This window comes from Peromyscus californicus, unplaced genomic scaffold (assembly GCF_007827085.1).
Source record: "Peromyscus californicus insignis strain IS unplaced genomic scaffold, ASM782708v3 Scaffold_22__1_contigs__length_63687245, whole genome shotgun sequence".
In the NCBI taxonomy this organism is placed as follows: Eukaryota; Metazoa; Chordata; class Mammalia; order Rodentia; family Cricetidae; genus Peromyscus; species Peromyscus californicus.
The window spans coordinates 21,538,432-21,563,458 of record NW_026294525.1 but is presented as its reverse complement, the minus strand read 5'-3'; the positions used below and the strand labels follow the sequence as shown (position 1 = coordinate 21,563,458).

At 45.1% G+C, this 25,027-nt stretch overlaps 1 protein-coding gene and 1 non-coding gene across 2 annotated transcripts in view; both read left to right on the top strand.

Moving 5' to 3' along the window:
* The window catches only part of Stx11 (syntaxin 11), a 30,184-nt gene extending 24,097 nt beyond the window's left edge, over positions 1 to 6,087 (top strand). The window contains exon 2 of the mRNA XM_052750615.1: positions 4,063 to 6,087. Within this exon, the coding sequence (XP_052606575.1) occupies positions 4,068 to 4,931 (864 nt within the window). The 5' untranslated portion in view covers positions 4,063 to 4,067 and the 3' untranslated portion in view covers positions 4,932 to 6,087. The remainder of the gene's footprint in view (positions 1 to 4,062) is intronic.
* Positions 6,088 to 24,381: 18,294 nt separating this feature from the next.
* On the top strand, positions 24,382 to 24,464 carry Trnal-uaa (transfer RNA leucine (anticodon UAA)). The gene has a single exon. It is a non-coding gene; the product is annotated as a tRNA-Leu (tRNA).
* The last annotated feature ends 563 nt before the right edge of the window (positions 24,465 to 25,027 follow it).

The following is a 25,027-nucleotide window of genomic DNA, read 5'->3' as shown; positions in this document are numbered from 1 at the left end:
GGTCTTAAATACAGGCTTACAGCACAATGGGAGAACCCCGGAGGGCAGAAGTTTGCTACCGATGTTTTACAATCTTGCATCTAAACTGTTAACGCCCATTATGCAGGATACACAGACAGGAAACTTCCCTTAAGCGTTCAGGGTTCAGGAGGGTGGAACCCGGCAGGGAATTAGCATAGGGAGGATATCAAGGTCAAAGTCAGCAAGCAAGGCAACAGTTACCCAAAATGGGCCAGGACCCTACAGGTCCCTCTTTTACTAAAAAATGAGCTTTTGACTTAGGTTGCGTGGGATGTCAGCAGGTCACCTTACCCGTCATGGAGACGCCTGCCCAGGCCACACAGGCACTCTGTCTTAGGTTGTTGAGCGCCCCCCAGGCATTACCCGTCTCTGAATACTCATTATCATACAGGCTCAATTGTGTGTAAGCTGCAGAGTTAACTGCTGCCAAAGATCTCAAAGTGGCACTGCATTCACCCACTTCTTGGAGAGCAGAATGCACTGAACACTAACTTAAGCAGATGGATGTGGCACCCATTCTATACTAGTTAGCCAGTGTTCTTCCTCAGGAAGCACAGAATGTCAATCTAATGGCCACGCATAGATTATACAATTAGTTATAAAATCTGTATGGATCTCATAAAATGGTGGGAAATATAGAATAGCAAGGGGAAGGAACAGTGACTATCACATTATCCCATGACTCAAGGAAAATTGCTATTAACATTTTGATGCATCTTGCTCAAGTCTCGTTCAGACAGTCATGTGGGACTGCTGCAATTCTCTTCTCCCTAGCTACCTTTTCTACCCGAGAGAACATGTGTGCTTTTCATCTCATTAGATGGCCTCCTAAACTCTGTGACTTATGGAGTAGCCAATAAGTAGCTTAGCATTGTGTGTGTTGAAGCCATTTTTGAATATCTGCAAAGATAAAATGGTGATGAAAATATACATACCTACCATGCTCTACACATCCTCCCATGTGTCCTTAAAATAAATATATACTTGAAAAGCTTTCAATATGGAGTACTGAGCTGCCTTCCTGGAAGTTCCTATCTGTTTCCTCTTTCCAGCATTTTCTTTAGAAGTCTCAGAATACTGTATTACTTTTAAACGTTTCCTAATAACTTGGTGGGAGAAAAAGGAACAGGAAAAAGAGGCTGGAGATGGCTCAGTAATCAAGACCATGTACAACTCTTGTAGAGGACTGGGTTTCAGTGCCCAGTACCCACACCGAGTGGCTCCCAACTGCCTGTAACTCTAGCTCCAGGGGATTCAGTACCTCTGTGTGACTATTGGTATATTTGCCACAGGTTCTTTCTAGCCAGGAAGTATCACATCAAAGGGCAGACTAGCCCCAACTCACGTGTCCACTCCACCGAAAATGTGTGTGCATGTAGAAAACATCGCTTTGAGTTGGGCGGTGGTGGCGCACGCCTTTAATCCCAGCACTCGGGAGGCAGAGCCAGGTGGATCTCTGTGAGTTCGAGGCCAGCCTGGGCTACCAAGTGAGTTCCAGGAAAAGGCGCAAAGCTACACAGAGAAACCCTGTCTCGAAAAACCAAAAAAAAAAAAAAAAAAAAGAAAAAAAAGAAAACATCGCTTTGTCTTAGCAATGATTTGTACCAACCTTGTGAAAGAGACAAAGGTTTCTGTTGCATGGTGGATAAAAGAGACTATGTTATATTATTGTTGTAGGACTGTATGATTCAAATTCTTTGTATAAGGGGTTTTTAGTTGTGAAAAATGTCAACAATGCTTACCATTAGAAAATATTGGGAGGGGTTGGGGATTTAGCTCAGTGGTAGAGTGCTTGCCCAGCAAGTGCAAGGCCCTGGGTTAGGTCCTCAGCTCTGAAAAGAAAGAAAGAAAGAAAATATCGGGAAAAGGAGCCAAAAAAATCTCCACCTTTTTTCCCCATGGGGTCTGGCTGTATTGCCCAGGCCGTGCTACTGGAACTCATAGGATCAAGTGTTCATCCTGCCTCAGCCTTCCTGGTAGCTGGAACCTCAGGTGCACACCTCTGCACTTGACTTTGATGTCCAAATTTTGGTTTTTAATTGCCTTACTATTACTAGAGTTGGTGTTGTTTTACTTCAGACGGGTTTTGCTTTGGCAGCATTTGTTTGTGGCCTGTGTTTTCGTGTGTGTGTGTGTGTGTGTGTGTGTGTGTGTGTGTGTGTGTGTGTGTGTGGTGTGTGTGTGTGTGTATGTGTGTGTGTGTGTGTGTGTGTGTGTGTGTGTGTGTGTGTGTGTGTGTATGTACCCGGGTGGGAGGGTGCACGTGCATGAGTATAGGCAAGCATGTGGAGACCAGAGGTTGATGTTGGTGTCTTCCTCAGTCACTCTCCTTAGTTTTTGAGACAGAGTCTCTTGCTGAAGTTAGAGTTCCCTGATTTGGTTAGAATGGCTGGCCACCAAGCCCTGGAGGGCCTCCTGTCTGTAATCCCAGCCCTGGGATTATAGGTGTACACTGCCACATCCAGATTTTGTAGAGATGCTGGGGATCAAACTTGACTCTTCTGAGCCATCTCCCCAGCACCTTTACAGCATTTGTCTTATTTATTTATATATTTATTTACTTATTCATTTGAGACAGGGTCTCACGATGTAGCCGGGGCTAGCATGGAACTCACTATGTAAACCGGGCTAGCCTCAAATTTATAGATATGCTGTTGTGGAATATTATTTTAAGATGTGCTACATTTTTTTTTTATGCTGTGGAACATTTGTTTAATGATGCAAAGATGCGTTACTTTTGTTTATGTTGCATTTGTTTAACTCTGTGAAGCTGTGTTACTGTGCCTGTCTAAAACACCTGATGGTCTAACAAAGAGCTGAACAGCTGATAGAGAGGCAGGAGAAAGGATAGGGGGGCCTGACAGGCAGAGAGAATAAATAGGAAAAATATGGGAAGAGGAGATCAAGGAGTGAGAAAATGAGGAGAGGAGGACCCCAGGGGCCAGCCACCCAGCTACAGAAGCCATGGAGTAAGAAGTAAAGAAAGTAAAGAAAGGTGTACAGGATAAAGATAAAAGCCCAGAGGCAAAAGGTAGATGGGATAATCTAAGTTAAGAAAAGCTGGCTAGAAATAAGCCAAGCTAAGGCCAGGAACTTGTAAGAAAGAATAAGCCTCCATGTGTGTATTTATTGGGGAGCTGGATGATAAACCCCACAAAGAGCAGAGAACAAAGAATAAAGAGTAAAACAACCAACTACATATACTAGTCTACCTTAGAATTAAAGGCAAACACCACCATGCTCACTCAGTTCTTCGGTTTGGTTTGGTTTGGTTTGGTGTGTGTGTGTGTGTGTGTGTGTGTGTGTGTGTGTGTGTGTGTGTGTCTGTCTGTCTGTCTGTCTGTCTGTCTGTCTGAGTTTGGATATGTGCACATGAGTGCAGTTGACCAAGAAGGTCAGAAGAAGGTATTGGATCACCTGGAGTTAGAGGCAGTTGTGAACCAGCAGACATGAGTTCAGGGCACTGAACTCAGGTCCTCAGCCAGAGCAGAACCTCATTCTTAACCACAGAGTCATCTCTCACGCAGCCCTATGACAGCATTTGTAAGCGGCCAATACATCAAGCCAACTTAACTGTTTATGTTCTTTTTGAGACAGGGTCTCTCCATGTAGCCCTGGCTGTCCTGGAACTCACTTCGTAGACCAGGCTGGCCTCAGACTCACAGAGATCTGCCTGCCGCTGCCTGCCTCCCCAGGGCTGGGATTAAAGGTGTGGGCCCCCACTGCACGGCTAGTGTGTCAAATCCTTGATGGAGAAACAAAAAGCAAGAAAAAGAAATTGATTCCCAAAGCCATCTAAAATTTTAAATTACTGATTGGGTTGAGGGCACCTGTGTTAGTGAACTGCAGATGTGCAAAGGCTGTGAAACATGGTAAGAGTCATCTGAATCATAGTATTTCTTTACTTGTCAGTAAAATTTAGCCCCTTTAATGCACCCAGGGAAAAGGAATTAGGAGCACTGAGCAGAACCGTTGCTTTTCAGTCCCTCTGAACACAAACTTCTGTCACTGCAGGATCCTAACTGCTGTCTCTACTTGTAGGCAAAATGAAGGACCGGCTTGCAGAGCTTCTGGAGTTGTCCAGGAGCTATGACCAGCAATTCCCAGACGGGGACGATGACTTTGACGCTCCCCACGAGGACATCGTGTTCGAGACTGACCACATCCTGGAGTCCTTGTACAGGGTCATCCAGGACATCCAGGATGAAAACCAGCTGCTGATGATCGACGTGAAGCGCCTGGGGAGGCAGAACGTCCGCTTCCTCACGTCCATGCGGCGCCTCAGCAGCATCAAGCGCGACACCAACTCCATCGCCAAGGCCATCAAGACCCGGGGCGAGGGCATCCACCAGAAGTTGCGCTCCATGAAGGAGCTGAGCGAGCAGGCGCAGGCCCGGCACGGCGAGCACTCGGCGGTGGCACGCATCTCGCACGCACAATACAGCGCGCTGACCCTCGCCTTCCAGCAGGCCATGTACGAGTACAACCAGGCCGAGATGAAACAGCGCGACAACTGCAAGATCCGCATCCAACGGCAGCTAGAGATCATGGGCAAGGACGTGTCGGGCGAGCAGATCGAGGACATGTTCGAGCAGGGCAAGTGGGACGTGTTCTCCGAGAACCTGCTGGCCGATGTGAAGGGCGCACGGGCCGCGCTCAACGAGATCGAGAGCCGCCACCGCGAGCTGCTGCGGCTGGAGGGTCGCATCCGCGACGTGCACGATCTCTTCCTGCAGATGGCCGTGCTGGTGGAGAAGCAGGCGGACACGCTGAACGTCATCGAGCTCAACGTGCAGAAGACCCTCGACTACACCGGTGAGGCCAAGGCGCAGGTGCGCAAGGCGGTGCAGTACAAGAAGAAGAACCCCTGCAGGACCATCTGCTGCTTCTGCTGCCCCTGCGTCAACTAGCAGCTGGCTTGGGTCTTCACCTGACCCGTGCCATGAGGGAAACGTGTCCAGGGTGCCAGTCAAAGGCATCCTGCCCTAGGCCGCGGGAGAGGATCCCGATGTCTGCAGAATTCAGAGCACAAAGAAAGTTGGGGTTGGGATGCAAGATTTGGAACCCGGCACTTGTCTAGAAGGATGATTGCTAGCATCCAGTGCAGGCAGATTCCCACTGGAGTTGTGTGAGGTCGTTATAAGATTCCTAGCACTCAGCACCACGGGGAGGAACGTCGTTAAGGTCAATGTCTTGAAGACAAAAGGAGGAAGTCAAATGAACATACGCTAACAATATGAGCACATTATCAAAATTTGTCTTCGTTTGCCTTCTCTGGAAAGTTCCTTGGTGCTATTCGATTTTGAGTGGCATTCACTTGGGTATTTCTTAGTTCTTTCGAGTGGCACTGACCTTGGGTAAACTGGATTCCATTCACTTCTGATCATCTATTTATACTGTGTGAGTCCTGCCTATGTGGAAACCTTACCTCGACTCTCTGACCCCACTTATTAAACCACACTGGACATATACGGTTTCCTTATCTCTCTCACCTTTTATAACTTCCACAAGTTATGTGTGTGTGTGTGTATATATATATATATATATATATGTACATATATATATATATATATATATACTCATATATATGAATAACTTTTCCAAATATTTTAAGCACCAAATACTGAACAAGCACCCAAGTTGAACTTTTTTTAATCACTCACATTTTATGTATTTTTCACAGATAACGTTTATTTAAAATTTATCTTTGTACTTAATTTCATATGAATATATGTGTAAATGTAAACTAATATTCACTCACTTGTGTACATAATGGCCCATTGGATTAACTTGGCTTTCGTAAATTCCGTATTTAAATAATAAGAGCAGTTTTTGTGAGTGTTGCTTTGTTCTGAGTGTATTTCATTCCTGACTGCAGGGTCCACTTGGGGTCACACTTTATTTTCAGCAACTGTGTGCTATCATGAGTGAAGATAAGTGGGGAAGTTTGAAAACACATGACACAATTAGAGATACTAAAATCACGTTCTTGGAAACAATAATTTATCTTACTGTGACCCATTTCTTACATATGTTAAGGCAGAGAGATTTAATGTGAAATCTCGTTTTTTTCAAATAAACATGACACTATAACTATCTTTTTCTATATTTGTATCTTGACCCATTGAAGATAATTGGTTTTTTTTCAACTATTTTTTTCAATTATTGTTAAACTTCCCCCGCCCCCCCTACTACAATATATGAATGAAACTCTCAGCAAAGGAGTTTCTGTCATGGTGTCCTGAGTTACCTTTTTCAGGTTTTAGAGATTTGCTTCCACTTGAAAACTTTGAGGTGATGTTCCAGACCCTGGTCACCACACTACTGGTGTGTCTCCTGAATGCACTCTGAATTCCTTCTACAGGCTATTAGATACATGAGTGATTTCAGTTTGGAGTCATCTATCTTGAGTTCCTAAGAAGATTTTATTTATTTATTTATTTATTTATTTGAGACAGGGTTTCTCTGTGTAGTTCTGGCTGTTCTAGATCTCGCTTTGTAGACCAGGCTGGCCTTGAACTCACAGAGATCCACCTGGCTCTGCCTTCCGAGTGCTGGGATTAAAGGCATGTGCCACCACTGCCCGGCCACTTCTATTTTTTACTTTAAGGAATACATCACAATTTAAGGAATCCGTCGTGATCATTATGAAAGCCCCCATTGTTCCCCTTTCTGCCTCCCCTGTTGAATCAATCTTAGGGGGAAAATATTTGAGAAAGAACAGAATTTCCAGGGTAAATTACAGCTATTGCTTGTGTAACTGACAAAGTAAAACCAAAAACCGCCCAAAGAATCACCAATATAATGAAAGAGAAAGGAGCCTTCAAGCTACACGAATTTTGCAAATTCCTACACTCTCCCGAGGATTACTGGTCCTTGCCCAGTGAGAGTCCATGCCTTGCCCCGAGGAAACCCACTGGACAGGTAGTCACATGCTGAGACTAGGCTGTACGGCTCCCAACACTAGCCCTGTGGATAGTTTTGCTTTCATAGTTCAATATGAGAACTGTACAAAGTGGGCGCCTCCCTCCCCCCTTCTTCTTAGACTTGTCTGGTTTCTTTATCAGCTAACTACTGGGATGTTCCCCTTTTACTAAAGGAGAGGGGAAGCTTCCACACAGTCCCAGTACCCAAGGTTTTTATTTTATTTTATTTTATTTATTTACTTTTTTTTGGTTTTTCAAGACAAAGTTTCTCTGTGTAGTTTTGGTGACTGTCCTGGAGCTCGCTCTGTAGATCCGCCTGGCTCTGCCACCCAAGTGCTGGGATTAAAGGTGTGCACCATCACTGCCCGGCTTCCAAGTTTTTATTGTAGAGAAAAGAGTCTGTCTATGGGAACCAGCTGTTTTCTGCAAGAAGGAACAGTCCATAAATTTAATTTATTTGAACTCTGGAAGAATTTTCTTTCTTTCTTTCTTTCTTTCTTTCTTTCTTTCTTTCTTTCTTTCTTGTTTCTTTTTATTTTAGAATCATTATGAAAGTAAACAATTTTCTATGTCTGCATATTTTTTTTTTTCTGAGACGAAGTCTCACTATATAGTCCCAGCTGGCTTGGTACTCACTATGTAGGCCAGAGTGGTCTTAAACTTAGAGAGAGATCCTCCTGGCTCTGCCTCCTGAGTGCTGAGATTAAAGTCATGTGCCAGCACATCTGGGTAGAACACTTTTTTTCCTAATTAATCCTATTGATAAAGCTGTTTTCACAGTGGTAACTATTCTAATCCTGTTTGCTTCTAGTGGACCCTGCTGTTCTGTTCTGTTCTATTCTGTTCTGTTATCATATCCTCAAGAAATCAATTAAACACAGTTTGGCTAGGACTTGTTCCTGAGAGTCTTCCCAACACACGGATCATAGGCTCCATGAGGAGCTCTGGGAAGTGACCGAGGCTGGAGCACAGAACTCAGGGGAAGGCATCAGTTACCTCTCCCACATCCTCCATAACACCCCGAGCCCCTCCAGGAGCTGATAATGAAAGTCCAGCTTTGTCCTTTGGAAAGGGTGTTCAGTCCCACAAGAGGTGATATAGAGTTAGTTCCTCCCCCTCGACATTCACTTGGCAGACTCTGAAAGGTGACATTGGACAAGACCTTGTGGTGATGCTACAAACTTCAAATACTAATGCCAGTTTGTGTGTGACATGAAGGAAATGGTCACAATGAAAATTCTTTTTTTTTAAATGTATATTTTTATTTATTTATTTATTTGTTTGTTTGTTTGTTTGTTATGTATGCACTCGCCAGAAGAGGGCACCAGATCTCGTTACAGATGGTTGTGAGCCACCATGTGGTTGCTAGGCATTGAACTCAGGTCCTCAGGAAGAGCAGGCCGTGCTCTTAACCTCTGAGCCATCTCTCCAGCCCCCACAGTGAAAATTCTTAAGAGCAGAAGATGGGCCCAGTGAGATTGCTCAGTAGATAAAAGCGCTTACCTCAGAGTTTGGTGACAAGAGTACCATCCCTAGAGCCCATAATGGCAGAGAACTGACTCCCGCGGGATGTCTACTTATTTCTCTCTCCTCTCTCTCTCATACACACACACCATAAAAATGTATTTTTTAAAGCAGAGGGTGAACATCTGAAACCATACATTTGTTTTTCTTCTCTTTCTTTCTTTCTTTCTTTCTTTCTTTCTTTCTTTCTTTCTTTCTTTCTCTCTTTCTTTCTGACAGGCTCTTATTATGTCGCTCACACTAGTCTCAATCTCACGATCCTCTGGCCCTTGGCATACTCAGTACTGGTAAATTGTTTTAACACACATGGTGGCTACTTCTGAGTAGCTAAATGCTAGAACTTTTAGATATAGCCAAGCAGACTAATGCAGCAGGTTATAGGTGAAAACTCCGGAAATGAACAGCAAATCTCCTCGTCGAGGATGTATTTGTATACACAATAATATGGGTAAAATGTTTCCGGAGCCACACATTCAAAATATTTAAGCTCAAGTCACAGAGCTTTGACTCTCCATGACAGCAATTTGGAAAGAGCGTGTTGCTTTTTTTTGTACCGGTGCCCTTACATTTGCTTAAAAACAGTATCTACGAGGCCCGAGGTTCAAGCCCCCAATATTCCCCCCTAAAATACCTGGCTTAGGGTTTTCATTGTTGTGCAACTTGGGGAGGAAAGAGTATTTCAGCTCACAACTCAGGTTACACCCCATCACTGAGGGAAGTCAGGGCAGGAATTCAAGTTAAGAGCCTGGAGGCTGGAAATGAAGCAGAAGTCATGGAGGAGTGCTGCTTACTGTCTTCTTCAGCCTGCTTTCTTATACCATCCAAGACCACCCTCCCAGGGAGAGCATCACCCACAGTGGGCTGGACCCTTCTCTATCAATCATTAAACAAGAAAGTCCCTTCACAGACTTGCCTATGGGCCAATCCCATGAGACATTTTCTCAGCTGAGATTCCCTCTTCCTAAAAAACTCGGTCTTCTGTAAAATTAAAAAAAAATAATAATAAATAAACAAAAAAAAAAACCTAGCAAGAACAATACCCACAGTTTCAAGTGAAATGTCATATGTAAATATTTTTCAAACTACGCATAAAGTTAACATCTCTGAACTACTGAAGACGGTGTGCCCTAAAATTAAAACGGGGTGTATTTGTTGGTCTCCTCGCTGCTGTGACAGAATGACTGTCAAGGAGCAACTTGGTGGAGGAAGCATTTGTGTCAGCTTCATGGTTCTAGGGGATACGGCCTGCCCACCATAGCTAGGGAGTCACAGCGGGAGCAGAATGCAGCTCTTCACACTGTAGCTGCAGTCAGGAAGCAGCGAGTGATGAAGGCCGTGACCAGCAGCTCCCTTTCTCCTCTTCTGCTGCCACTGGAATGGTATCATCCACATTTAGGGTGGCTCTTCCCACCCCCATCGACCTAATCTAGATGATCGCTCCCAGGCATGCCCAGAAACTTGTCTGGACAACGATTCTAGCTCCCGTCAGGTTGACAGTCAAGAGTAGGCATCCTATCGGGAATCGAAAGTTTACACATAAAGCCCCACCTCTCTCTCCCTTTCTCTCTCTCTCTCTCTCTCTCTCTCTCTCTCTCTCTCTCTCTCTCTCTCTCTCTCTCTCTCTCTCTCTCTCTCTCTCTCTCTCTCTCTCTCTCTCTCTCTCTCTCTCTCTCTCTCTCTCTCTCTCTGAGACAGGGTTTCTCTGTGTGGTTTTGCACCTTTCCTGGAACTCACTCTGTAGCCCAGGCTGGCCTCGAACTCACAGAGATCCGCCTGCCTCTGCCTCCCGAGTGCTGGGATTAAAGGCGTGTGTACCACCACCGCCCGGCCTCTTCTCTCTTTTTTCATTGAAATTTGCAAAGTATTTCCAACTGCAGTGTGCACTCTGTCCGTGGCAGTTAATATGACAGTTGGAAACAGTTATAATCAGAATGGCAAGCGGACTTGCTCTTAACAGCATTGAAAATCACTGCAATTAATACAGCATGGCTATTAGCCACAGAGTATGAAGAAGCCAGGAGGAAGCCATCCCCACACCATATTGTCTTCATTCCCAATACATGTTATGGAATGGACAATTGTCCTTATATAGAATAAACTTCTGCTTTAAGGGTGTATGTTTTCTTTAATGTATAAGAATATTAAGTTATTTGTTTGTATGTACACAAAGAGAGATACTTTGAATAGATGTTATCAAATGACAGCAACTGGTAATTTTACCCTATATTTTTTCAAATTAATTTTCTAATTAGCATACAAAATAATGTGGGTTTTTTTTCCAGTTAATATGCATGGTAATGGGACTCAGTATGGCATTTTCGTACATAAACGTCATTTTATTTTGTTCTTATTCATCCCTCTCACCTCACTCTCTTCCCACCTCCGCCCATTCTACCCACCTCTTGCTGATCCTCTTCCTCCCCTCACATAATAACCACCCCCCCTCCCCCCCCCACTGCCCTCTGCTATCAGGTCACACGCATTCCATTCCGGTACTCTGTTTTTCTTCCTTCCTCTTCTCTCCATTAAAATATTTTCCTCCTTTCTTTTATTTATTTATGAAATACACACACACACACAGAGAGAGACAGACAGACAGACAGACAGAAAGAGACAGAGAGACAGAGAGAGACGGAGGTGAGAGAGATTTAAATCTAGACTCTGAATGTGAGAAAAAGCATGTGGTGTTTGTCTTTTTGAGTCTGGCTTATCTCTGAGTTTTTGTTTGTTTGTTTGTTTGTTTGAGACAGGGTCTCTCTATGTAGGCCTGAATGTCCTTAAACTCACTATGTAGATCAGGCTGGCCTTGAATTCACAAAGATCCTCCTGCCTCTGCCTTCCGAGTTCTGGGATTAAAGAAGTCATGCATCACCATGCCTGGCCTGAGTCTGGCTTATTTCATTTAACATAATGATCTCTACTTTCACCCATTTTCCTTAAAATATCATTTTTTTTTTTGAGCTGAGGATCAAACCTAGGGCCTTGCGCTTGCTAGGCCAGCGCTCTACCACTGAGCTAAATCCCCAACCTAAAATATCATGATTTTATTTTTCTTTATGGCTGAATAAAATTTCATTTTGTGTAGTGTCATATTTATGCATTCATTTATCTTTTTGGTGGACATCTAGACTGGCTCCATTTTCTGGCTATTGTGAACAGTACAGCAATAAAAACAGACATTCAAGAATCTCTGTTACATGTTAATCAGAGGCCTTCAAGTATATGCTCTGCAATGGTATTGTCGATGTTGGTTGTCAACTTGACTGGATCCAGAATCATTGAAAAGACAAGCTTCTGGGACTGTGCTCCTGTGAGGCGCTTTCTCGGTCAGGTGGGTTGAAGTAGAAAGACCCACTGTAAATGTGAACAGCACCTCTGATGACAGCCCAGGCAAAAGAAGATGTAAGAAGGAAACGTTTTCCTGCTTGCCTTCACTCTTGCTTGCAAGTCCATCTACTCTATTGCTGCTGCTGCTACTACGTTCTTTTGCTGATATCGTAACCCAGCTCCATCAGGCTGCTTATGTGGACTGAAGACCAGCAGCTCTCCAGGAATCCTCTAGGCCTTCAACACCACATTGGGACTTCTGAGACACTCAGTCTTGTGGATCAAACAGCTACTGGATTCATCAAAAGGCTACTGGACTCGGGAGGCAGAGGCAGGTGGATCTCTGTGAGTTCGAGGCCATCCTGGGCTACCAAGTGAGTTCCAGGAAAGGCGCAAAGCTACACAGAGAAACCCTGTCTCAAAAAACCAAAAAAAAAAAAAAAAATAAGGCTACTGGATTCTCAGCCTTTCTGGTGTGAGGTAGCCATGGTTGGAGGGCTCAGACCATATCATATAAGCCAATCTAAGAAATCCCATATTCATTCTATCAGCTTGTTCCTCTAAAGAACCATTCCACTTTCAGTTTTTCTAGTTACATTCATATTGACTTCCATAGTGGCTGCTCCGGTTTCCATTGCCACCATCAATGTATAAAGCACCCCCACCCCTGACATACTCATGAGTTGTTGCTGAGTTTTGTTCTCTCTCTCTCTCTCTCTCTCTCTCTCTCTCTCTCTCTCTCTCTCTCTCTCTCTCTCTCTTTATTTTTGAGACAGGGTTTCTCTGTGTAGCTTTGGAGCCTTTCCTGGAACTCACTCTGTAGCCCAGGCTGGCCTTGAACTCACAGAGATACTCCTGGCTCTGCCTCCCGAGTGCTGGGATTAAAGGCGTGCGCCACCACCGCCTGGCTGACTTTTGTTTTCTTAATGATAGCCATTCTGACTGGGGTGAGATAGAGTATCAAAGTGGTTTTAATTTGCATTTCCCTGATGGCAAAGAATGTTGAATACTTTTTCAAAGATTCCTTGGCCAGTTGTATGTAATCTTTTGAGACCTGTCTAATCATTAGTCTGGCTCTTTACTGTATAATTTGATATTTTGATATTTAATTTTTGCATCTCTGCTAACTCCCTGTGTGGTGTACAATTGGCAAATATTATTTTCTCATTCCGTAGACTGACTCATCACTCTGTTGATTTTTTTTGGGGGGGGGGGGCTATTTTTTTCTATTTATGTACTTTTTAATTCATTGACAGATTCATGCAATGAATTAATGAATTTTATTCCCATTCACTCCCCATTACTCTCTTATTCTCCTCCCGCTGAGACCCTTCCTCTTCCCAAGTCCTTTCTCACTTACATGTCTTTGGTGTGCATGACAGACTGAATGTAATAGGTTGCCTGCATGAACCTGGGTGGAAGATGCTTTCCTGGAACATGGGCAACTTCTCAATGGCTACAGTGCTTTAAAGAAGAAGAAAAAATGGCCAGGCGGTGGTGGTGCACGCCTTTAATCCCAGCACTCGGGAGGCAGAGCCAGGTGGATCTCTGTGAGTTCGAGGCCAGCCAGAAAGGCACAAAAACTACACAGAGAAACCCTGTCTCGAAACCCTCCCTCCCCCAAAAAATGAAACTCCTTCCTCTAGACAACATTAGCTGCTGCTCCTAAGAGAGAGATTGGATCTCACGAACCCTTCTTCCTTTCATGATAGAATGTTGATGGACTCAGTCTTATGTAGGTCTTGTACACGTCACCATAGCTACAGTGAGTTTATGAGTGCCTCAGCCATGTCTTGTGTAGTCTTGTCTAGAAGACACTGTTTCGCAACAGTCCCCCCTGGCAACCTCTGGCCCTTGTAATCTTTCCATCTCCACTTCCAAGATGTCCCCTGAGCCTTGGGAGGGGGTTGGTGTATCCATCTGAGTGAGACATGCCTTCTTTTTTTTAAAAAAAAAAATGGAATTCTTTTATCTATTTATTTATTATTTATACAGTGTTCTGCCTACATGTGTCCCTGCAAGCCAGAAGAGGGCGCCATTACAGGTGGTTGTGAGCCACCATGTGGTTGCTGGAAATTGAACGCAGGTCCTCTGGAAGAGCAGCCAAGGCTCTTAACCGCTGAGCCATCTCTCCAGCCCGAGACATGCCTTCTTCTAGAGTCTTAGGCATTTGAACACTTGCTCTCCATTCGGTGGCACCATCTGTAAGGGTGTGGTGGGACAGTCTTGATAGGAGAAATAGATCCCTAGGGGTGAGCTTTCAGACTGAAAGTCTTGGGGCTCTTCCAATTCTCTCTCTGCCTCATGGTTGTGGCTGAGGATGTGGGTTCTCAGCTTCCTGCTCCAGACCCCAAGTCTGCTGCTTGTGCCCTACGTTCCCCAACACGATATAGATTCTTATCCCTCTGGAACTGCAAGCCAAAATACACTCATTCTTCCGTAAGTAGCTTCTGGTCATGGCGTTTTATCACCACGACAGAAAAGCCAGTGACACAGTTGGAGAATGAGATAGTTGTCCTGTTTAGGGCCGAAGAGTCTACTGTCTCTTATTGTCTTTGACCAGTTATGAGCCTCTATCTTAATCACTGTCTACCTGAAAAAGAAGCTTCTCTGATGAAGGCTGAGAGCAGAACTAATATATATATATATATATAATAATTATATATATATATATAATTAAGTATTTAGAAAACAGTTTGATAACATGTCCATTGATCAAAACAGTAGTAGTAGGCTGCTCCCCTAGGGTCCATGACCTCCCCAGATGCAGGTTCTTGGCCAGTTTATATCTTTTCTGTGTGGTGGTCCTTAAATCTAATCATAAAGGGGTTGGTTAGATTGATAACATTCATGCCTCTGTCACACCAGCAATTGGTGTTGTAGTTCACAGGGAACACCGCTAGGTAAGGCAGTTGATGACTTTTCTCCTCTAGAAGACTGCATAGGACCTCCCAACACTGTGACAGTGAGCCAGCAGGGAGGAGACTTCTAGGTGAGTTCCAGCTTGGTTTCTCTATGTCCTGTGATCAAAGTGTGTGGTATCTTCAGCAATAAGGTCTTTCCATCAAGTTCTATTAGGCAACCAAAAGCAACATCGATAGTCCCTGTATTGTTTGGGACCTCCCTACCCAACAACTCTTAGGGAATTATCTCCACTTGCACAGGGAATTTTGTTTCATAACCTGTGGTTTTTGAAAAGAGCATTACCTCTCCCTTGTAGGGTGCCTCCTTCAAACTCCTTTTTACTTTTTGTATATGGGTGTTTTTCCTTTGTTTTTTTTTTTTTTTTTTTGGTTTTTTCGAGACAGGGTTTCTCTGTGTAGCTTTGCGCCTTTTCCTGGAACTCACTTGGTAGCCCAGGCTGGCCTCGAACTCACAGAGATCCGCCTGGCTCTGCCTCCCGAGTGCTGGGATTAAAGGCGTGCGCCACCACCGCCCGGCTGTTTTTCCTTTGTATATCTGTGCACTATGTGCACCTACATAGGCTGGAAGAGGATGTCCCTGGAACTGAAGTGGCAGATGGTTGTGAGCCACCATGTAGATGCTGGGACTTTACGAACCCAGGTCCTCCAAAAGAGCATCCAATGCTCTTAACCACTGAGCCATCTCTCCACCCACCCCCTACTCTTTTTTCTTTAAGATACATATTTTACTACTCTTATAAAGTAGTAAGTTTCCATATAGCATTTCACACATCTTTTTTTTTTTAGTTATCCCTCCCTCAATCCTCTCTGAATGTGCCTGGTCTGGGCTCTTGTGCAGTGTTTTAATTTTACATAATTCCAGTGGTTCTTTTGAGCCAAGATGAGTAAAATCATTGGTGACATTTCATTGTGTGATATTTTTTTATTCATTTAAATTTTTCAAAATCTCAGTTTCCTTGCTGAATTTTTCTCTTCTATGTTACCTGATTTTTTTTTTCAGTGCTATAACAACATACCGGAGACTGTGTAACATATAAAGGAATGAGGTTCCTTAAGCTCATCAATCTGGAAGCTGGAGTCCAAATGCTGAGCTTCTGGTGAAAGCCTTGTGTTGCTCCTTGCATGGGTCACGGAAAGGAAGGAAATTTATATGAAGAGAAAGGGGACAAAGGAGACAATATTCCTTATAATAACCTATTCTCTGTATTCGTCATAAAATCCAGTCTCAAAAAAGGGTGAATTCACTTCTGCATGGAAACCATCAGTCTCTTCATGGTGGTTCTGTCCTCGTGATCCAAACATGTCCTACTCGGCTGCCTCCTGATACTCACTGCTTCGTGGACACCACGCGGGAACATGAGTCTTGGTGGGGACTGATACACTGAAATCAGAGCGCGAATGACCTGGGCAATTTGAACAGGCGATTTGAAAAGGCTGAGCAAGAAGTGAAGGTCTAGGGAGGATAATGCCCATCCCGGAAGTCATAAGTTATTGAATTTCAATCCCCGTTGTCCAATGTGAGATACCTCATGAAGAGTTGTTACAGACTACTACCACTCTTCCTGGTTGTCCACCAGAACCGGACAGTAATAAACTATTGCCAAATACTTTATATACTTGGTTGCAGAACACAAAGAAACCATACTGGGCTTGAGCTTCCTCTCGGCTGTCTTTTCTTTTTTCTTTTTTTTTTCAGAGCTGAGGATGGAACCCAGGGCCTTGCACTTGCTAGGCAAGCGCTCTACCACTGAGCTAAACCCTCAACCCCACAGCTGTCTTTTCATCATATCAGAAGTTCCTACGCAGGAAGCTGGGAGGGGAAAAATCAACAGTGTTTTTTTTTCCAGCTTTGGACCTTACATACGACAATACCACTTGCCAGGCAAGATGTGTTTACTGCGATAATAGTGGCACAACTGTTACAGGGGTATGCAACTGATCTCTGATTGACGCTGAGGCCCATTTCACAATAGTCATGCCTGATACTATGAATTTGGTCAAAGGCCCATGCTCAGGGAAGTCATAATCACTAGGAATGAACCTATTACTTTTGTTTCACTGAATTGATATGTCAAGCTACCTCTTACATACTTATGTTTATAACCATAGACTAGTGCTGTCCTCGGCTTTGATCAAAGAAGCTTCTATTTGCAATGAATAGTGGTCAATGAAGGCTCTTGGCTGGCCAAGGTTCTGAGAATGATTGACTGTTGGGTGTTCAGTCTTAAATGGGCATCTATGACATCCCCTGCAAGGGTCAGGGAACATCCCAGGAGAAGGGAGGGAAGTAATTAAGAATCAGACAGTGGCATGAAGGCTGTGAAATGCCATGGCACTCATGAACTCACTGCTGCCCACGGAAGACTGAGCTGTCAAACGTTCAGTCACAGATGGGAGAGGGGCTCATAGGGCTCAGCCTTGTCCAGGGGTAATAACAGAAGGTAGGATTTCTGCAGAGGGGCTGGAGAGATGGCTCAGAGGTTAAGAAAGCATTGGCTGCTCTTCCAGAAGTCCTAAGTTCAATTCTCAGCAACCACATGGTGGCTCACAACCACCTATAATGAGATCTGCTGCCCTCTTCTGGTGTGCAGGTATACATGCAGGCAGAACATTGTATACATACTAAATAATATAATACTAAATGAATGAATGAATACGATTTCTGGAGAGGAAGTCAGTGTATTCAGTGATGTAGCCACAAGTGAGTTAATGATGTCCCAATGAATAGCTCCATGTCCATGCATGTGACCAGTTAAACGCAGGGCATCACAAAGCAAAAACAAAAAGACCTAAAAATGGAATGGAGACTTGAGGTGAGGATTAAGAATGTGTGGGGGTAGATATAAGTATAACTTGAATGTAATGTGTGTGTGTGTGTGTGTGTGTGTGTGTGTGTGTGTGTGTGTGTACACATGTGTGAATGTGAAACTGTTAAAGAATAAATTAATTTTTTTTTTTAAAAAGACAGTGAATGACTAAGGCCCAGTCACTGACCAGCACCCCCGTCACAGAGCTCAGGAAGGGCTGCTGTGAGGCAGAGCTTGGGAGAGATGGTTTGGGAAAGGTATGACTCAGGCAATATGCACAGAAAGAAATTGCAAAACCATTTAATCTGAAAGGGATTTTTTTTATTCTCTTTCATTCCAACCATATACCAATATTTTCAAAAAATTTGATGGGAGTAGGGTGGGGCTAGAGTACAGATCAGTAGTAGTGTGTGCTTGGCATTCTCAAGACCTTGGATTCCATCCACAACACACACACACACACACACACACACACACAGAGAGAGAGAGAGAGAGAGAGAGAGAGAGAGAGAGAGAGAGAGAGAGAGAGAGAGAGAGAGACTTGGGGCAAAAACGTATTGGCTTAGGTTTAACCTGTTCTATTCCTTTTTAATATTTAATCTAGTTAGATAATTTATGCAAAATAATTGACTGCCTCCTCCCAGTTGTGAAAGGCTGTGTTTCAGGTCAGTATCTGTGTCTTTCAATGCTAAAATAATGTCGGTCACGGAAGTTGCATATGAGAACCGCCCGAGATACTAGCCCATTCCTGTGTGTATGTCTGCCCCAGGCATCCCATATGTACTGCTTAGACCCACAAAATGCCTATCAGGAGCCTGCAAGATGGCCCAGTGGGTAAAGACACTTGCTACCAAGCCTAAGTTCAATTCCCAGAACTCAAATGGTGGAAGGAGAGAATCATCTCTCACATTGTTTTCTGACGTCCACATGCTGCCTTCAATATATGCATGGCGCGCGCGCACACACACACACACACACAATGTAAATTGTTTTCATTTACAGTTCATACTGTCTGTGAATTAAACAGCTGCAAGGCCATTCCTAGTCTGCAGGACTTAAAGAGCAAGGAGTGGATGCAGGGGGATCCTGAGCTAGACTTGCTAAGCTGGGAACTCCAACTCCGCGGGGCTTTGAGGCACACGCAGACAGATGTTTCATCCAGGTGGCAGGTGTCTCTCAAGCAGCCCTCAGAGAATCCCCACAAGGGAGAGGGCAATACAAGGAATGTCAGCCCCGATAAAAAGGAGGTATTTAGCCCCCACGTGACAAGCCCAGGAATTTTTCTTGCTCTCTCTTGCACACAGGAATGTTTGACTAGCTCGTTCTTTGCCTTGCCCTGTGGTTTGCGCCGGTGCGGTGCATCCTTAAATGGGCATAGTGACAGGGCCTCTTCATAATCTTCAGCCGCACTTTGCAATCTGATGGATGGTGGGGAAAAGCCTGTGAAACAAGAAATGTCACTTAGTGGCAAGGCGTTAGGGTGTGCATTTAGGAGAAGAAAGTCGACCATCAAGGAAACTTAAGAATCCCCTTTCCACACCTTATCAAAAGGACTCTCTGCACCAGCCATGATCAATGTTGGAGGTAATTATTCAACGAGTTCCCATTTCCAGTGGGAAATCACAGTCTATCTTGCTAACTCTCTTGGTTTGGCATTAAAAGTGGACCTGCAGCATGCAGTGCAGGACTTACAACCCATACAGGCCCCTCCTTTCCTTGTGGCTGCCAGATAAAACAACTTGGAGTAGATACTTTTAAAATAATCCAGTGGGATTAGTGAATTAGTGTCTAAAACAAAATAAAAATAAAAGGATGAGTGTCACGACCAGTGTCTGTAAACCCAGCACTTGAGAGACTCAGGCAGGAGGATTGCCATGACTGTAAAGCCAACCTGGGTTAGGTAGTGAGTTCCAGGTCAGCCTGGGATATGGTGGGGAGGGGCGGGGAGAGAATGAGTCTCAAGATAAATATTTAAAAGGGGGCAGAAGGAAGGAAAAAAGAAAGGTGGCAGAAAATAGAATATATATCTGGGAGATGTAGCTCAGGGGCAGAGTGCTTAGAGAAAAGAAGGAAAGAAAACAGGTTTTCTGTAAGAAGGCAAGAGAATCCTAGATTCTTCTAGGTTTACCCCCAAGCAGATGAGCCAAAACCTAGAAGAGAGGGGCTGAAAAATGAAACAGAGAAACAGACATTCCTGTGGGGGTGGGGTGGGGATGGGGTGGGAACACTCCATTTTTTTTTTTCAAATAAAGTAATTAATTAAACCAATAGAAAGTGGAAAGGGCCATGCCGTTTTGGAGGCCACTAAAGTATCCAGGCTGTTCTGACCACCTCCTCCTCACTGCACTGCTCTATAGTGGATGAAACAGGAGAGAACAATGTGCTAATTCTCTTTAGTCCATTGTTTCTGTATTTGCCCTACTTTTTATTTTGGAAGGAAAAAAAAAATGTTGAAGACGTGCATTGTTCTCCAACCTTTAAGTCACACAAAGCCTTAAATGCAAAGTAAATACTGTGGTTTATACCTCCAAGGAAAGCTTGTAGATAGATCAGAGGTCTGCCTGTAGCGAGGGAGTAACTGAACTCCTCCTTCCAATTTGCAAGATAAAATAGCAACAGCAAATACTCACACTCTTGAAATGATAGCATCAACTCAACTCCTGACTTGTCTGCCCAGGGAAAGAGCCCTCAAAGTGCACACACACTGTGTGGGATTGGCTCGAGGGTGTGCCACAGACTAAGCTTCACACATACACACACCTTTTACCGTAAATCACCAGCTAGATTAAGACAACCCAGGAAATGAGGAAGGAACGTTTGTTGCTCCCCGGTTCTTGTCAAAGCACTTGCGTCACGTGTCTTTCACAAGACTGGAATGAACTTGCCTCCTTACACTGAGTTTGCCTCTTTGTGGATATGGTGGCCCTGGATACTGTCCTTTATTCGTTCCTCTTTGCAGGCGGTTTTGTTCAGCTCATGCTTTGCTACTTTTTCCTGACGGTTTCCAAGCCCTGGTAGAGAGAAGGCTGACCACGGATGACCCCACACTTCCTTAACATGGATAACAGGGAACCAGCACACCGGCCCAGCACCACACAAGATATCTTCTGTGTTGTCAGTACACGTTGGCAGCGGGCACCCAAGCCACCCCGTTTCCCTCTGACTGCAAACTGCTCTCATTTTAATCTTTGGGAGGGTGAGGGGGTGGGAATGGCTGTAAGGACCAGGGGTGTAGGTTACTTGGTAGAGTGCTTGCTAGCGTGCACAAAGGCCTGAGTTGATCCCCAACACCACATAAAACTGGACATGGTGGTACAGGCCTGTAATCCCAGCACATGAGAGGTAGACCAGAAGTTTAAGGCCATCCTCAGCTACATTAGAGAATTTAAAGTCAGCTCGGGCTATGTGAGGCCCTTACTCAAAGACAGTAGCAAACAAACAAATAAAACAAAACAGTGCTGCCATTTTGGGGGCCCACTTGGGACCTAACATCTTGCCTGCCAGAAGCAACTGGCAAACAAAACCTGAATCACAAGATTTCTGAGTGTAGGTTTTTGTTTCTTGGCTACCACTCCTTCTGTTTACCCAGAGTCCATCCTGAGCTGAGCCCATGCAGGACGTTGTTGGCAGCACATCATTTGGGGGACCTGCTTTGGACCTAACATATTGTTGAGATAAAAACCCCTTCGAGAAGCAACCTAGGGAAGAAACAGTTTGTGTGGTTTATACGTCAGTTCGTCACTGAGAGAATTCAGAGCAGGAACTCAAGACAGGAACCTGGAGACAAAAACTGAAACAGAAACCACGGAGGACATTGCTTACTGGCTTGTTCTCATGGCTCGCTCAGCTTGCTTTTTCCTACAGCCCAGGACCACTTGACCAGAGAGAGGTGTTACCACATACAGTGGGGTAAGCCCATTCACATCAATCATTAGTCAAGAAAACTTCCCACACACTTGTCTATAGGCCAATCTGATGGAGGAATTTTTCTCAAATGATGGTCTCTCCCCGGATGACTGTAGCTTGTGTCCAAGTTGACAAAAAACAAAAACAAAAACAAAAACCTAACCAGCATCCTGGAGAACATTACCTTAAGTGAAATAAGCCAGACTTAGGAAGACAAATACACATTATTTCCCTCATGTACAGACTCTAGAGTTAAATCTCTCTTTTCTCCCTACCCCGTGTGTGTGTGTGTGTGTGTGTGTGTGTGTGTGTGTGTGTGTGTGTTGGGGGGGTAGAAAGGGAACCATGAGAGAGGAAGAAGAGGTTTTAGGAGAGGAAGAGGGAAGAAGAAAGGACAATAAAATACATCTGACATGAAACAGAAGGGGGAACTATTTGGGGGAAGAATGAGAGTCAAAAGTAGAGGGTCATGGGTCACAAGGGAAGGACCATTGGGAAGAGGGATAAGCTGTGGGAAAATGCCACAATGAAATTCATTGCTTTGCATGTTAATTTTCACATCAATTTAAAAAAAAGAAAAAGAAATTTAAAACAATGAGCTGAGACCCAGAGTACTCAGACACACAAGAAAGCAATGAGAACATAAAGTGGTAATATAGCCAGTTATCGTTTTTTACTAATGTTGTATGTAATTAGAGGAGTCAGCTGCTGTACCATCGACAGAGCCAGAGAGGGTCTGTTCACACCAGCATCACCATAAAGACGGGAATACCATGCCACTCTGCGGCAGCCGCCCTGCACTTGGTCATCAGACACTCTCGGCTTCACTCTACCTTAAGAGATCATTGCTTCTTATGCGACCCTGGTGGAAACGCTGTTGTACAGAACATGGCTGCATTGAGATCACAGATACACACCACACAGCCTTAATTCTCCCTTGTCCCCAGTAACCTTATCTGAATCAATGCAAAAACACAGCACTCACTTCAAAGGGAATAAGAAAGTTTATTCTGGAGCTAAATCTGAATAGCCATAGCCCCAGAACACAGATTTACGTTACTTTGAATATCATGTTCCAATGTGGTAAGAGTTTGTGAAGTTTTTTTTTTTAATTAGAGAATAAAAGAAAGTCATAAATCATTTTTCAAAAACATTGATGGGACTCGCAGGTAGACTGTTGCTACAAAGCACAGAATCTTTGCTATTTGCTTCCGATGATGTCTGATGATACTCTTAGCTCTTGGGCTGGTGGAGTCTAGTGGTCTAAGTACATTTCAAAAGGATTTACTCATAGTCACAAGAGTATCAGGTCCAACACACAGAGGTGGGCAATGAGCAGCTATTCAGAGGACTAAAAATAGCCCAGGATAATCATTCAATTCACCTTGTAGGATCTTTAACACAGGTGCGGCTTTTCTTTTTGTCTCTGGGAACTTCAATCCACACATCTCTTTTTGACATCTACCAGGAAGGACCCGAGTTGTATGTACACAAACCGGATTGGTTGACTTCACATGCACTCAGCTAGAGGGGGCAGAGGAAGCCCCGAGTGAAGAAGGCCAGAGTGAATGTACATTTTGACGTGTCCAAGGGCTTCAAGGACTCTGACCCAGGGAACAGTTTGGCAAAGCCATTACCCATATGATCCATCCAGGCACGAGAGATAGGCGAAGTTTTTCTCTGGGGTCTGACTGTGTTTATGGGCCGTTGACCTGTGTGTGCAAAGACTAGGGGACTGCTCACCTACAGAGACCACCTACCAAGGTTAGCTAACCCCTTCTCCTCTGCTGTACCTAATAAGCACACTGAGGTTCCGGCTTTTCAGCAGTTAAGAGAAGCCCCCACCTGATCCCAGCTTCATGGTAGGTGTGTCCGTGGGTCTGTCCTTTCTCCATCCCATCGCCTCTCCTCGTCAGGGTCCCAGGACCCAAGCTTTGAAGGATGTAGAAAGCACAATAGAAGCCACATTTGGGTGGCTCAGGAGGCAGGAGCAGACAGATCTATGTCAATTTATGGTCAAAGACAGAAGTCACCGGCCCTGTACCAACAGGCTCTTGCGGGGACAACGTGGGGTGGTCAGGGCAAGGCTCAGCCACCAGCTCCCTGTCTGCTGCTGTAGAACACTTAGCCGGGACCCTGGGGTACTGGGTGATGGCCAGTGTCATGCACATAAGTCCCTGTCCCCTAAACTGCCTCTTGTCGAGGGTGTTTTATCACAACAACAAAAAACGAAAGTAGAACACCGAACAAGTTTTAAAAAACAAGGGAACACGGCCCTCTAGGTGGCAGGGACCCGGGAGGCCTTGACCCTGCATTTGAGATGCTGCAAAGGGGTTATTCGTGCCTGCAGCCACCAGGGAGGGAAATGAGGGACTGGGCCACACTGCCTTGCCCACACAGCTCTCTCCAGAGCCTCCTTCCGGCGTGTCTTGCCCCACGGGCGGGAAAAGAAAGCGGCGCACAGGTGCAGGGAAGGCCCCGGCACCTCTTTCGATGGAGAATAAACACACTTGAAACTTGGCCCCGCGGACCCCGTCCCCACACCACCGCAGGGACTCGGTCACACGGCCGCTCCGCAGCGCAGAAGTTAAGCCTTGGGGTTTGTTTGCGGCGCCCGCGCACCTCCAGGGTGCGAGCCGAGCCGGCGGGGCTGAGCCGCCCGCCCGGCCGCCCGGCCGCCCGCTGGTTCGGAGCGCCGGACCGCGCGCTGCTCCTGCAGTTGCAGTTCCGTCGCCGCCGCCGCCAAGAGCTCGGGGCGACAGCGAGCGGCGGCGGCGACACGAAATCCGGGCGGCAGCCATCGAGCGTCGCTCGGGAGCTGGGTCCGGGAAAGCTCGGGAGCGCCCGGCGGGCCGCGCGGGAGCATCCTTTCGGAAAAAGAAAAAGCAGGAAGAGGAGGGTCGTGTAAGCTTTGTAGGAAGTGCCGAAGCAGTAGTGCACGCCGGGACCAGGATGGCCGAGTGGTTAAGGCGTTGGACTTAAGATCCAATGGACATATGTCTGCGTGGGTTCGAACCCCACTCCTGGTATAGGTGCAACTTTTGTCCCTTTCCTCACGGTATCAGTTTTTTTTTTAGGTCCAAATCCCTTGAAAAATTAGAATTCTGATTTCCAGTTGGAAGAAATGCAGTTACAGCCTTCGTAGGTCGGTGCTGCAAGCCGAGTTTCCCTCGGTGAAGCAACCGAGTCTCCGGCGACCTGTGCACGACAGCAGGGCACTGCAGACCTCGGCTAGCTGCCCCTGCCTAGCTGGAGGAAGCCGGGGAGTCTTGATATCAACTAACTTTTTGCAAAAGTACTTTCCCCTCTGCCTTTCTCTGCCTATTTCCCCACTCCTCACTCCCTTTTCTTTTTTTTCCCTCCTTCCTTCCTTCCTTTTTTTTTTTTGCCTCCAAAGTTTGACTTGTTCTCATGATGCAACCCTTCAGTTAACTCCAAAAAGGTACCATTGTTCTGAAGACCCAGAATTTGAAATATTTTCAGTTTTTTTTTCTAATTTCTTCCAGAGTATTTTTAATCAAAGCAGCCTACGATCTTAAACAAAATTTGTAGGTGCAGCTCTGGGAACTTCCCAGCCTTTTAAATACTTTGA